The 12,382-nt window shown below is 45.2% G+C and overlaps 1 protein-coding gene and 1 non-coding gene across 9 annotated transcripts in view; both read right to left on the reverse strand.

Annotated features, from left to right (window-relative positions):
* Positions 1–12,382, reverse strand: part of LOC128763533 (spectrin beta chain, non-erythrocytic 4-like) — a 44,329-nt gene that overhangs the window by 25,829 nt on the left and 6,118 nt on the right. For 5 of the 8 annotated variants that reach the window (XR_008415657.1, XR_008415658.1, XM_053872398.1 and 2 more), the window contains exons 2-17: positions 8,594–8,969; positions 8,127–8,300; positions 6,345–6,436; positions 6,186–6,266; positions 5,879–5,994; positions 5,678–5,790; positions 5,415–5,602; positions 5,186–5,303; positions 4,841–4,999; positions 4,211–4,513; positions 3,997–4,147; positions 3,196–3,332; positions 2,877–3,026; positions 2,159–2,527; positions 1,876–2,090; positions 977–1,114 (exon numbers count right to left, since the gene is read on the reverse strand). Coding sequence is in view for 6 of the 8 variants with exons in the window: in XM_053872398.1 (XP_053728373.1) it covers positions 977–1,114; positions 1,876–2,090; positions 2,159–2,527; positions 2,877–3,026; positions 3,196–3,332; positions 3,997–4,147; positions 4,211–4,513; positions 4,841–4,999; positions 5,186–5,303; positions 5,415–5,602; positions 5,678–5,790; positions 5,879–5,994; positions 6,186–6,266; positions 6,345–6,436; positions 8,127–8,300; positions 8,594–8,956 (2,867 nt within the window). In the remaining 2 variants the exon portion in view is untranslated. Of the gene's footprint in view, positions 1–976; positions 1,115–1,875; positions 2,091–2,158; positions 2,528–2,876; positions 3,027–3,195; positions 3,333–3,996; positions 4,514–4,840; positions 5,000–5,185; positions 5,304–5,414; positions 5,603–5,677; positions 5,791–5,878; positions 5,995–6,185; positions 6,267–6,344; positions 6,437–8,126; positions 8,301–8,593; positions 8,970–12,382 lie in introns of all 8 variants that reach the window. The other 3 variants (XM_053872403.1, XM_053872399.1, XM_053872397.1) reach the window with 2 other exon arrangements.
* Positions 1,355–1,440, reverse strand: trnar-ucu (transfer RNA arginine (anticodon UCU)). The gene is given in 2 exon segments: positions 1,355–1,390; positions 1,404–1,440. It is a non-coding gene; the product is annotated as a tRNA-Arg (tRNA).

Raw genomic sequence — 12,382 nt, forward strand, 5'->3', positions numbered from 1 at the left:
TGGGCCATTATAATTGAGTTGACATTAAGATTATCCATTAGCCAAGCGGCCCCGGCCTATGTGTGGCCCTTAGGATGAGGCTTTGCGGCCCACCCCTCAGTGGCCAACTTTGGGAGTGGCCACCACAGGGCACCCCCCATTTGTCCACGGTGAGATATATAAGAACGCAGTGAATTCCAAAGATGACATTTACGCTTTACACTAGAATCCTGTACTTAAATTCAAGGTCCAGATACCCCAGTAATTAGAATTTTGTTATGAAACAAACTGCTCCAAGTGGATATACAGGTCACACGTCATCTCACACTTTCTGTGCTTGCACAGCACCCTAATAGCGCTGGAAGATGAGGAACTTGAAACACTTCTTTTTAAATCAATGTTTATCTTATCTCAAACTAAATAGTTGACGAATATCATATAAGACATGGATATTATAGAGTGAAACATCAATCAAACGTGATGCACAGCAGCTCTCTGTTCTGATGATATCTTCATTTGCATTGTCTAGCAGTCAGACATCACACTGCGTTACCATAAGCTTATTTCCTGTGTGAGGTCTCTCAATATACAGAGCAATGTGACCAAGCACACGCAACACTTACAGGAAAATGATGAGAAACATGACACTGGCGGTGACTGATCAGAAGTCAAAACTGTGTCACTCTTACGTGTGTGACATGGTCACATTTACTGCAGCTCTCTCTCACGTGTTGGCTCTTCAGACAGAGGGTCAGTGGTGATGATCATAACCAAGGATTTGGAACATCTGTTGCCCACAAACACTAAGAACCCTCCTCGGCCATCACACATTCTTTTTATTGCCTGTCACTCAGCTATTATGTGCTCCTTTTTCAAAACCTTAACACATCTTAGTCTTTTTCATGGCAGTGAATATGATTTCAACTCTGACTATCATGTACAACTGAAACTCAAGTGAGCTGCACATCAACTCTCATCCTCAGTGTGGAATGACTACCTGGAGTTGAGGTGATCCTGACACCCCCGGACCTCGGAAGAGGAGGGGTGGCCCCCGTCCAGGAGCTGCTGGACGATCTGGTTGACATCCAGGATTCTTCCCATCAGGCTGTTCATCTCCTGGTCCAGAGACTCAAACCTGAAACAAATCGGTTTGTATGTGAAAGGTTTCACTCCAGGTGACACTACGGAAGTGGATCATGCAGTCGTCAAGCGTGGACGTCAGATCGTCAGAAGATGTTCGACTAGAGTTTTGGGTGAATTTATGTCCTCTATGAGGAATCCCGCCTCCATGCAGCAGTGTCTATGGTCTCGTCCCACAAAACACACACTACTTCATTAATCCATTTGGATTATGGAGTAAAAAGCATCACCACATCGACTCTGGTGGGACTCGAACCCACAACCTTTGAATGACTTGTCCAGTCTAGAAGTCCAATGCGCTGTCCATTGCGCCACAGAGCCACAGACAAGAGTGTGATTGATGGAAGTCTTAAAGCGTGCCGTGAAGGACTGCAGAACTGTCCAGGGTCCCCTGCTTTGCCTCCAAGAACTACTGCCCCCTTATAGCCCCGAAAAGAGAATGGATTACCAAAGGAAAATAAAAGTTTGCCTCAGTAAATGCTCTTGTGCTCTTCTTTAAATAAAATGAAATCAATTGGAGACTTTAAAATCTATGCTAATGTGAATAAAATAAAGCAGTATCACAAAGACTGAAGAGCATTAGGAATTCAGTATTGATTCTCGGAACATGATTTGCTTGCACAAATTTGCCCCTCAGTTGGCTGATGTTTCTGCACTTAACTTTAAGTATCAGCTGCATCCAAAGACAACGAGAACGAAACAAAGTTTCTTTTCTGAAAGTACATCCTGAACTTCTGTTCTCGAGTTACTCCTCACCTGTGAGCCACCACCTCCACGTCCTCTATTCTCTCAGGGATTTCCATCTTGTTCAGCCACTGTTCTTTCTCATCGATCCACAGCTCGCAGGCGTTGACTTCACTGAACATGCGATAGACTGCCAGGGCGTCGTGCAGCCACTGCTGCCGGAGAACGGCCACCTCAACCACCTCAGTGTACAGCTGCTCCACCTCCGTCATCCGAGCCTGCACCTCCTGTAGGAGAGGACGGAGTGGCTACAGTACAGTGTGACAGTACTAAACTCATGTACTTCTTCACTCACATCCTGCTCCCGGTATTGCAGAGGCAGCGCCACCATGTGTTTCCGTAGTGCCACAACATGAAGCCGATGCTTGTCCACAGCCTCACTAACCCCTCTGTGTTTCTTCAGCAGTGACTGGGTCGAGTACTCGTCGTGGCCAAAGTCTTCGCTGGACACCAGGCGGTACGCGTCCTGCATCCAAGCCACCAAGTCGTCGGTCTCAGTGGAAAACTGGAAGAAGTTGAGCGCCTCCTGTAGATGGCCGAGTCGCTCTGCTGCCTGCTCCTCCAGACTCTTCCACTCCTCTTTTACATCCATGATCCGCTCCTGGATCCCGGCTGTGCCGAAGCTCTTCTCACTCAGGATCTGCTTTCCTTGCTTGATGGTGTTCTGAATTTAAAAAAAGAGCTCTAGCTTTTACTTTGAAATGAAATCAAAACTTTTTTCAGAAAAGATTTTCACTAAATATTACGTTCTGCTTCGCCTTCATTTCATTTTGTCAAGAGACTTCCTGTTTTTTTAGAGTAGCTGGCTGCATGCGCCATACTGGTGTTCTGAAAGTTAGATTTTGTTGTCCTGGTTTTGGATGCTGCTTTGAGCTTATATCTTGTTGCTCAATATAGTATTAAGTACTTGTATCAGTACTCGGCATCGGCGAGTGCTCAATTGTCAGTACTCATACTCGGACAGCAAAAAAAATGGTTTATGGTTTATCGTGTAAGATTCTTTCAGTCCAGACCTGCAGCAGTGAGCGGTGAGCCAGCAGCTCTCCAGCCAGAGTCTTGTGTTTTTGCAGTAACTTCAGCACGCTGCTCAGGTCCTTCCCGTAACCCTGAGCCCCTAGGATGGAGCTCTTCTCTCGGATCCACACCTCAGACTCCTCCAGTTCCTATCCCAGAACAAACACCACACGGCAAGTTAAAGTCGTTGAAGGTTTTGTGGGTTAAAAAGACAAAGAATCATCCTTGACATCCTAAAATGGTGACATCCTACCTTGGAAGCCATGCAAAACCTTATCTAACCTATCTAAGGCAGAGCTAACAGACTTGTGTAAGAACCTGGAAAAAGGCCCACAGCTCCCGTGACTCCTCGAGATCATTGCGTCTCTTGGCGGCCAAGAGTCTGAGCTCCTCCAGACACGAGGACACATGGTTGACACGGTTACAGATGACCTGAGGGTCACATGGTTGGTATCCTGCAAAATGAAGAGAGAAGGAATTCAAGAGAGATGCTTCAAATATTAGATGAGTCGCTGTCAATCCCAACAGTCCATTCTTTTTAAACAACTTCCTAAATTGAAGTGGCCTTTCTTTCGCTTGTTTTGCGTGCTGCACTGCTTTTAACCTTGAGAGATAAGCGTGATTGATCAGTTTGTCCTGGGCGCTCTGAAGACTGACGCAGGACTTTCGCTAGATAATCCGCAGCAAGTCATTTAAACCCTTAAAAACAAGAAACCCAATCTTTAAATCAATCATGACGGGAAGACAGAGACGGCTGTAAATCTGCCGCGATCACATCTCGGGAGCAACGCAGGAGCTTAAGAGTGAAGCTCTTGTGAAAAACGAAGTAACATTTTTAAGGACGCTGATTCAACTAAGAAAGACAAGTCAGGCTCTGAGTGACTTGTGTGAGGCAAAGCTAGGCTGAGCCTAAATTCAGACCGAAAATCAAGAAAACAAGAATCAGATCACTGACTACATTTCTACCTCAAAAAGTTACAAAGGTGTTCAATTAATCAACTGAATTTTGAAGATCAGATGAACCAGGTGTCATCACAGTTTTAGAACAAATGCAGGAAAGGGAACTCCAGTGGCCTCTAACATGACTGACATAGTCAACGGCTGTTTTGTCTCACATACCTTCTATGGTAGTGAATTTGAGCGCAGCAGCGTTCAGGGTTTCGACCCGTTCGGCCTGAACAGAGATATCAGCCTCCTGAAGACTGTGCTTCTGCAGCAGGTCATCCACTTCCAGAAGATGCTTCCCAAAGTCTTTGGACAGCAGCTGGACCTGTAGGATGGATAAGAGTTCATCCGTGTTTTTCCTCTTCCCCCAAAACCCTCCTGTACCTACCTGTGTCTCTTCCATCCAGTCTATCATGTAGACCATGTCCTGGAAGGTCTTCTGCAGGGCCAGGTTCTTCTCCAGTCGGACCCTCCTGCCTCCCACAAGCTCCTTTAAAAGTGCCCACTGACCCAGGATGTTCTCCTTACGAGCCAAGATACGGCGTATGTCATAGTATCCCTCCACTTCCATCTCTGCAGAGAGTTCCACCACCACACCGATCCGCTCTTCGTATGACGCAATGTCTGCCTCGATCGCCTCATGTTTCTTCATCGCTGCCTCCACGGCAGGAAGGTCGTAGCCAAAGTTGTCCTGAGAAAGGGAGAAAGGGCATTTTAGCACCCTTCAAAATGAAGTGGCAAATGAATGTCACTGATGGTAGAAGTGCTCATGAACGTTTGGATGTTGAAGAAAATCCTCGCAGATCTATCAAACCGATAAGAGTGTATTTTAATTTCATTCATGTTACACCAAGGAAGTATCAGATTCAATCTATTGATGCAATGATAGAATAATTATTTCAGTGACTGAAGAATATTGAAACATTTTCAGCTCTTCGAAGAGTCTGCTAAGAGTTCAGTTTAAGGACTGCACTATGGAAAGACTGTTCTCTGGTGGGAATGTTGTGAAGCAAGTCACCTGCGACACCAGTCTCTGGTTCTCATTGAGCCAGGCTTGTCTCATTGTCGTTTTGTGGTCAAACCGCTGAGCCAGCACCTCCAGTTTTTCCTGACGAATCAACTCTTTCCGAAGAGCCACACCCCTCTCATGCTCTGCCTTCTCCAGCCGCTCCCATGCCTGAACAAGAGAGCACCAACGTGGTCAAGAAAGATATGCAACCTCCCTCTCACACACATTATGTCTTGTATCTTCTGACTTCCATTCCACCGCTCGTCATACTGCGATAAAGAATTAGCACTAGATGTTTGGATTACGATTCCTTTCACTGTAAGACGGTTGGAGGATTATTCGACTACATACAACCTTGTTGATGTCAGAGATAAGTTTCCCTTCATGAGGCACGTAGGGCTTCTGGTTGTTGGCTCTGAGTTTACTTTGGATGGTGAAGAGTAGAACTTCAAGATTTCCTTTTTCCTGGAACCTGGAAAGAAACCAACATCCTGTGTGTCTTTATTTTCAGCACCTCACAGACGGAACTGCGCATCGTGGGGAGATGCAGATGAAAAGAGGACAGACTGAAATCCAAAGTTACTTGACAGGCTTTTCGACGGTGCAGTAGGTTGTGAAGGCTTGAAGCTGCTGTTGGACTCCTGTCAGTGAGTTGGCAAACTTCTGATTGCTGATCACAGCGATGGTTTTCTCGATCCAGTCCAGCAGGTCGGAGGCCAGAGCTTCGTAGCGGTTCACAATCTTCTCTGCCTCGACACATTTCTCCAACACCTGAGAGAGAAAGACCGAACCCTCATGAGAACCTGAGCAGGAAATCAAATTCTAAACTCGAGTGCCGGTAGCTACCTTGCCAACCCTCTTGCCCTCCACAATAAGAGCCTTCATCTTCGAGAAGTAGTGGTAGTAGGAGACCACGTATGTGATGATGGACTTCTCATCTGGGTTCTCCGTGTTCACATCTGTACAGTGAGAAACGTACAGTGAGACGTAGGTCATCCAGAGAACATTTCGGTTTACAGATAAATATTTGAAATGAAGCACTCTCACCTTCTGGGTCCAGAAGTTTGGTGAGGCCCAGATGTTGCTCTGCGATGTTGAAGGCCTGCTGGAGGTTGTGTGTTGCATTGGACCGGGTGAGTTTGTGGAACTCGATCAGGTCGGGTCTGTAGAACAAAGTGGAATCATTGGAGGCAAAGTAGGATGGAGGGGAAGAAGAGACAGGGTTGGACCAAGAGTGATAGAGAATCAGGAGCTCTCCTCAGTCTCAGCTCGGAAAAAAAGCTTTCTGAACCTCTGCCAAATTAGAGGTGAGTGGAGCTGTTAAACCAATCCACAGATAAAGAAGGGCTCACACCTATGTCTGTGGATGAGAGCATTGAAGGCCAGGCCGTCCCTCCAACAGGTGGTGAAGTTCTGGATGTTGACCTCAGAATACCTGAAGAATCAAAGAACATACTTCCTCAACGTAAAGAACCTCTTCACATCGTTGTTCATGGTCTGTTCTGTCGCTCACCCAGCTGTCTTCATCTGGCACCAGAGCAGCAGCGCATCCTTAGCAGAGCGGGTTTCTCTGTTGTCCTCCGTCTCTATCTTTATCACCTGAATCTGAGAGAAGAATCACCAGCATGGAGTCAAAAAAGGGACTGACACTGGGGTTCAGCAGTATTTGTGCAAAAACTGATCTCTGTCATCAAATTTTCTACAAAAATGGTTATTAAAAATGAATTAACAGACTCAAAACTGAGGCCAGGATGCCATATTGGGTAAAGTCATGTGACCACGTGACCACTAAACATCAACCCTGGAAGATGATGGTCAGAGCACTGTCGCTAGTACACAGCACTGAATCACTCACAATCATCACAGGACCCAAACACAGCAGCGACGGTTCCAATAAACAGCTGGTGACAAACTATTTGAAACCAAACATGCCCTTTTAAGAGTGCGCCAGAGAAGCTGAGTGACTCGTGACAACAGCTGAGGGTCCACATCACCAGCCTTGATGGTGGGTGACAGTTTCTCAGCCGATCACGTCAGAGTGACATGATGCGCAGTAATTGGGGACATCACACCCCAGAATCAGCTGATACCGGCTTCAAACGCACATGTGGCACTTCACTCGCTATAAACAAGAACTGTGATCGACTGTTCCAGTGACGGATCTCTGGATCCTCTGGATCCTCTGGATCGGTGCCATCTCTACCTGACCATCAGCCGCATGTCCAAATACAACAAAATAAATGTATATGGAGAAGTCAAAAACATAACAATAGCATCGGCACACACCCTGTAGTTCAGTTCACAAATAACAACGCCTGTTATTATTTGTAAGTTGAGCTAAAAATGTTTACCTCCACCAGTGTGAGACCGGTCTCTCCCTCCTCTCACCTCACCCCTCTCTCGCCGTCTCCCCCTCTGCTACTGCAGTGGTTTGACTGCTGACTGGACGGAGCAAACTCTCACTTTCAACCAGGAAGAGGGAGTGAAACTGATCATGTCTCCAGTTTCATTTTTTTGTGTAGCTTCTTTCATATCCATTTTTTTTGTTTTATAATTTACATAAGAGTATCTTAACTTAGAGTGCAGACCTCCGGCAAGCAGCCCATATTCACTCATTTTGTTTGCTTAGATAAGTATACACCATCTAAAATGTCGCTTACATCATGAATAGCCAACTTCAAATCTCAATGGGACAGCATTGTTAGCTTTTCAATGTTGATGATAGATAAGAAAACATGACCATCATGTTGGAAACACAACAGATAATTGTGGCCCCCGAGCTGACCCCAACATTCTGTCTCGTTGATTGCTTCAGGACTACATGCTAATTAAATGATCCTTTTGGGGGTTGAGGCATCTAGCGTGACCAGAGAGAGTCCCAAGAGACTTCCACCATTAGGCAGCGTCGTAAAACCTCCACAAAGATGTGGATGACGTGCGGCGGCTAGCTGGTTGCACGGGAGCAGCTTTGGGCCTCAGCTGGACTGACAGCAGCTGATGATCTGGGACGTGCGTGCGCATGTGTGCGACATACAGGGCATGGACAGGCATGTAGGGAGCAGGTTGCGTGTCCTTGTGGAGGACCAGACTGGACGGCGACTAACATCAGATCCTAAGTGACACTCAGCTTTGACCAGGCTGATGATGCAGCAGCTCTAGCAGATCTCTAACACCGACCATGATGTGGGCCAACAATGGGTCAATAGTAAAGCCTTTTTATCGTTCATTCTTTTGTCACAGTAAGAACTCTTGGTCACAGATTCATCTGTCTTTTTTCACTCTGTTCTGTGTTTACCTGGAAGCGTAGGATGATGGTCCAGATGAGGCCCAGCGTGAGTCGGTGGTTCCCATCGACGATGTCGTGAGACCCGACGTTCTCCAGGTGAACTCTCTGCTCTTTAAGGAACTGCAGCGCCTTGTCAACATTCTCCAGACAATGGATCCGCATTCGCCCTCTTGTGGGCCTCGGCTGGGGCGGGAAAACAAAATGTTTAGTCTACTTTCACCTGTTTTTCATTGACGCAACCAGAGAACAACATTTGTTTTTCATCCATGAGGATGTGCAGTGGAGCCCATGAGAGTCACTGGGTGACTCACAAGCGTATTGTTATAAACAATGAGTTGGAAGGGAGGAACAGTGTGTGAAGAAGACAAACAAATGTAGGATTACATCTTCCATATGATCGTGACCGATACACGAGCACTGCATAATGAAGGACTCAGACTCCTCCTCCCTCATTAAAGCTTTAGGTGTGCTCATACCAGCAGCTCCCCACTGAGAACCTCCAGCAGTCTGGTGAGCATGTATCCATCTCTCAGGTCGTTGTAGAGGTCAGATATGCGACAGGAAACTCTGGCTAGATGAGAATTAACCCATTTGGTGAAGGTCTTCTTCTGCACCGCGTCTCGTTCATCTGCAGGGAACGAAGAGGTTAAAGTGGTCCGAGAGGTGAAGAACCATGGGTGGGGGTGCCACACACCTGCCAGGGCCTTGATGCGCGAGCACTCAAACAGCTTGGAGCTGGTGCACTCCGTCTCCCAGAAACCTGAGCTGTTGGCTCGGTTGTTGTTGTTGAGCTGGCGCTGGGCTTCCGCGTTGTCCAGGTCTGGGGAGGCATTAGCCATCGCGGCCGACACCCTGAAGGACACGTGGTGACACATCAGCTAACTTCCTCAATACACTGAGAATATTACTTATTACTGAGCGGGTGTTAACAAGCTCAGTTACCAATCCATCCGAGCTTAGAGGGACATCATTCTGAATTAATATCCAAAGCAAAATTAAATCCATTCTCTCAAGTAATTTAAAAGCCCAAAAATGGGAAAATAAAAAGTTTATGCTGGTGACATTTAGAAACAGTTTGGTGGCACCAGCTGTGTGTCAGTATCATGTTAAAATATAATGTCATAAATTACTCACTATTAAGGACTTTAAAATGACTAAGACAGTGCAGACCTCTGCCAAGCCGCTATTTCCACATGACTCAACAAATCTAAGACTAAGATTCAAGAGAGTTTTGACATGACTAACATCCCAGACTGGGAAATGAACCCAGGCTGCAGCATGGAAACTGAACCACATGTGATGTCAGAGGTGCTGGAGACCATAAAACTATATCAAATGAACAATAAAACAATAAATCAAAACAATATCAAATTATGTTTCACGAAACAGTGTCCTCATATTCAGAGCCCAGTAGATGGCACTGTCTGTTCTAGAATCTTTGGATTTGCCCAACCACTTCAAAGAAATCTCACATCATTTTTGGAATGAAAGCACCACCTACTGGGTTTTGAAAAAAAGGACACTGTTTCAGAAACCTCATTGGCCCATCACTAAGAATTACTAGTAGTTACCAACATCATTGAAGGTTTCATTGTAATTTTTTAAAGCCTGGTTTGCTTTGTACTGCTTGGTAATTCAGAACGGAGCATGGCGAGCGAGCAGCAGAGCCCAGAAGCCACACTAGGCAGTGAGAAATCCTTCAAAACCATCCACTTGGAACACAGACAAAATATAATCATGCCTTCCATGATCAATATTTCATGGCAGCTTCCTTCAAATCAGTGGTGACAGTAATAACTCCATCATGGTCGAGGTGAGTCCAGCGGTGTGGCAGGTCAGGTCCACTCTCATGTCTTAATAAGAGAAAAAAAGACACACAAATGTGGCAATCTGCCTCTGATTTTGAGAAAGCATTTTATAAACCAACTCTGATTCGAGGAGTCTAACTTCATCTGATGTTCCACTCAAGCAGATTCTATTTCAGTGCCATCAAACGACGCAAAAAGAGCATCTGCCCAACCTTTATCTCACAAAAAGCCCAAAATAAATCTGATGACTCAAAGGAGGACAAGTTTGGTTATGACTGATGTCTCCTGCTGACGGCTGATAAAAATAGAATCTAAATCAAAACAAGACAAAGAAGATTGTTCCGGTTGTTGATTTGAGAGTCGTGTGTTTAGCGTGACCTCACCTCCGTAAGCTGGTGTAAGTACTGACTAACACTTTCTGTCTTCCATTTGAGGCAGATAAAAAGCAAACGCTGTGTTTCTCCAGCTGCAGATCAAATGTGCCGACGGTAACTAAAACATGCTCTTTCAGAACCCGCTGTCATTGGAGGACAATATCTCTGTATGCACGCTTGGTTGGAAACTAGTGAACATTTAGCCTGGAGAGTCTCCTGATGAGTGGAACGCTGCAACACGACTCTGGTATAGAAACATGGAGAGCTAAGGTTGGAACCCTGTTTCTGTCAGATGTAGAGTTTCAGATGAGGAATTTACGATAATACCGGCAACATCATGGGGCAGAATTACAAGAGGGATGTTTGTACTGACTCGACCCATTCAAGGCAACACAAAAAAGGTATTTACAGTTGCAACATTCACTGTGACGGAATATTGACAATTTCCGAAACTGAGTCCCAAAACAAGTACTTAATAATACCATAACACCATTTTAAATGATGCTTTTCTTGCACAAACATGATATCACTGCCACATATTTCACTTAGAACATTTTAAGATTAGCCTGGGCAATCTATGTATATGCTGATGTATAATATCTGAAATTCAGGTGCTGCCTACTGGCTTACATATGCAGTACGCCCTCTCTTTTGTGCAAACAAACTCTTGCTTAAGGAGGAAAACCTGCTTAACAAAATACGCAATTCCAAGAGCAGCAAACTCCAAACGCCTGTTACTCCAGCTGCAGGTAAACTATGCAGCTTTTGAAACCGACAATGGATCACAAGCCTCACAATCCCTGCTACATGACGAACCAACAACGCACATCACTATGGAACACTTAACTTCAGAGTTTGGGAAACAGACAGCCTCCATCAGGGAAAACATCTCTTCTTTGATTCAAGAATCCACCAAGTCTCTTCAAGCTTGGAGAAGAGTGTAGCTGATGCTGCTGATGGGGATACTTATTTACTTGCCTTAGAATATTTAAATTTTGGCTTTGGTTCCAAGTTATACCTATATTTTGTAATAACCTGTAACCTTTTGTAATTTGTATTTCACAATGCAGTTGAACATTGTTTATCTGTTTTTGCAGATGATTTGTTACTTTGTATCAGAACCTTTTAATAATACACCAAACATTATTACTACTTAGGGAAAATGTGACTCCTTTTCAGACTACAAACTTAATTTTAATAAAAGTCTTGTCTTGCAACCATTGATACAAGTGAATTCAGGTCCTGCATGATTCTCATCAGAAAATAAAAGCTTGCATTAAATACTGAATTTGTGTTTTCCATTGACTTCCCTGTTCACCGAGTTTCTAAACTCATCTGTGATGCTTGAGGTGCTGTGTTTATAATTCCAAAAAGATCAACATCCGTTTCGGATTTGTGATGATGTGTGAATTTTTATCGGGTTGGATATAGTCAAGGCAGAGAGCCATTGCGGTCGTGGTGGCCATCATAGAGCTCAGGGTAAACCAGCAAGTTCATTTGCTGACATTCCATATTTAACACTTATTTCTCCAAACACAAAAGCGACCGGGTCCCAAGAGCAGAGTACAAACTGTACATTAACAATGCCTTCTCGCTGTCACGTAATGAACCGACTACTAACATGTCTATTCACGCTCGCGCCCTTGAACCGTCACCAGAAAAAGCCAGAATGAAAAATGTTTCGTCACTTAATGAGGTCTCAGCTGCTGCCCCTCCCCCGTCTCTCCTCACCTTCACTCGGCAAACACGCACGGACCACATCAGTGAGTCAAACATTTGCCTGACTCCGAGTCATGACCAGATCCTGAGCCGATTAGGACCACAAGAGTTTTATAATAAGTGTAAATCTTGGTCTGTCAGCGAGGGGTTGCACAAATGAACGGCCGTCGTCGCCACCCGTTATCCCAAAATGAAGCCTTGTCTTGTTGCCTGGAAACGACAACAGACAAATTGCCCTTCATTGTTTGACATCACCAAACGTAGGTTCCTTAGGCTTCTCCGACTGCAGCAAGGATGCAGGGCTAATCCAAAGTGACAGCAAGCACATCACAAGTCATAAAAGTAGGAGTGGAGAGTCTTGACC

This window comes from Synchiropus splendidus, chromosome 8 (assembly GCF_027744825.2).
Source record: "Synchiropus splendidus isolate RoL2022-P1 chromosome 8, RoL_Sspl_1.0, whole genome shotgun sequence".
Taxonomy (NCBI): Eukaryota; Metazoa; Chordata; class Actinopteri; order Syngnathiformes; family Callionymidae; genus Synchiropus; species Synchiropus splendidus.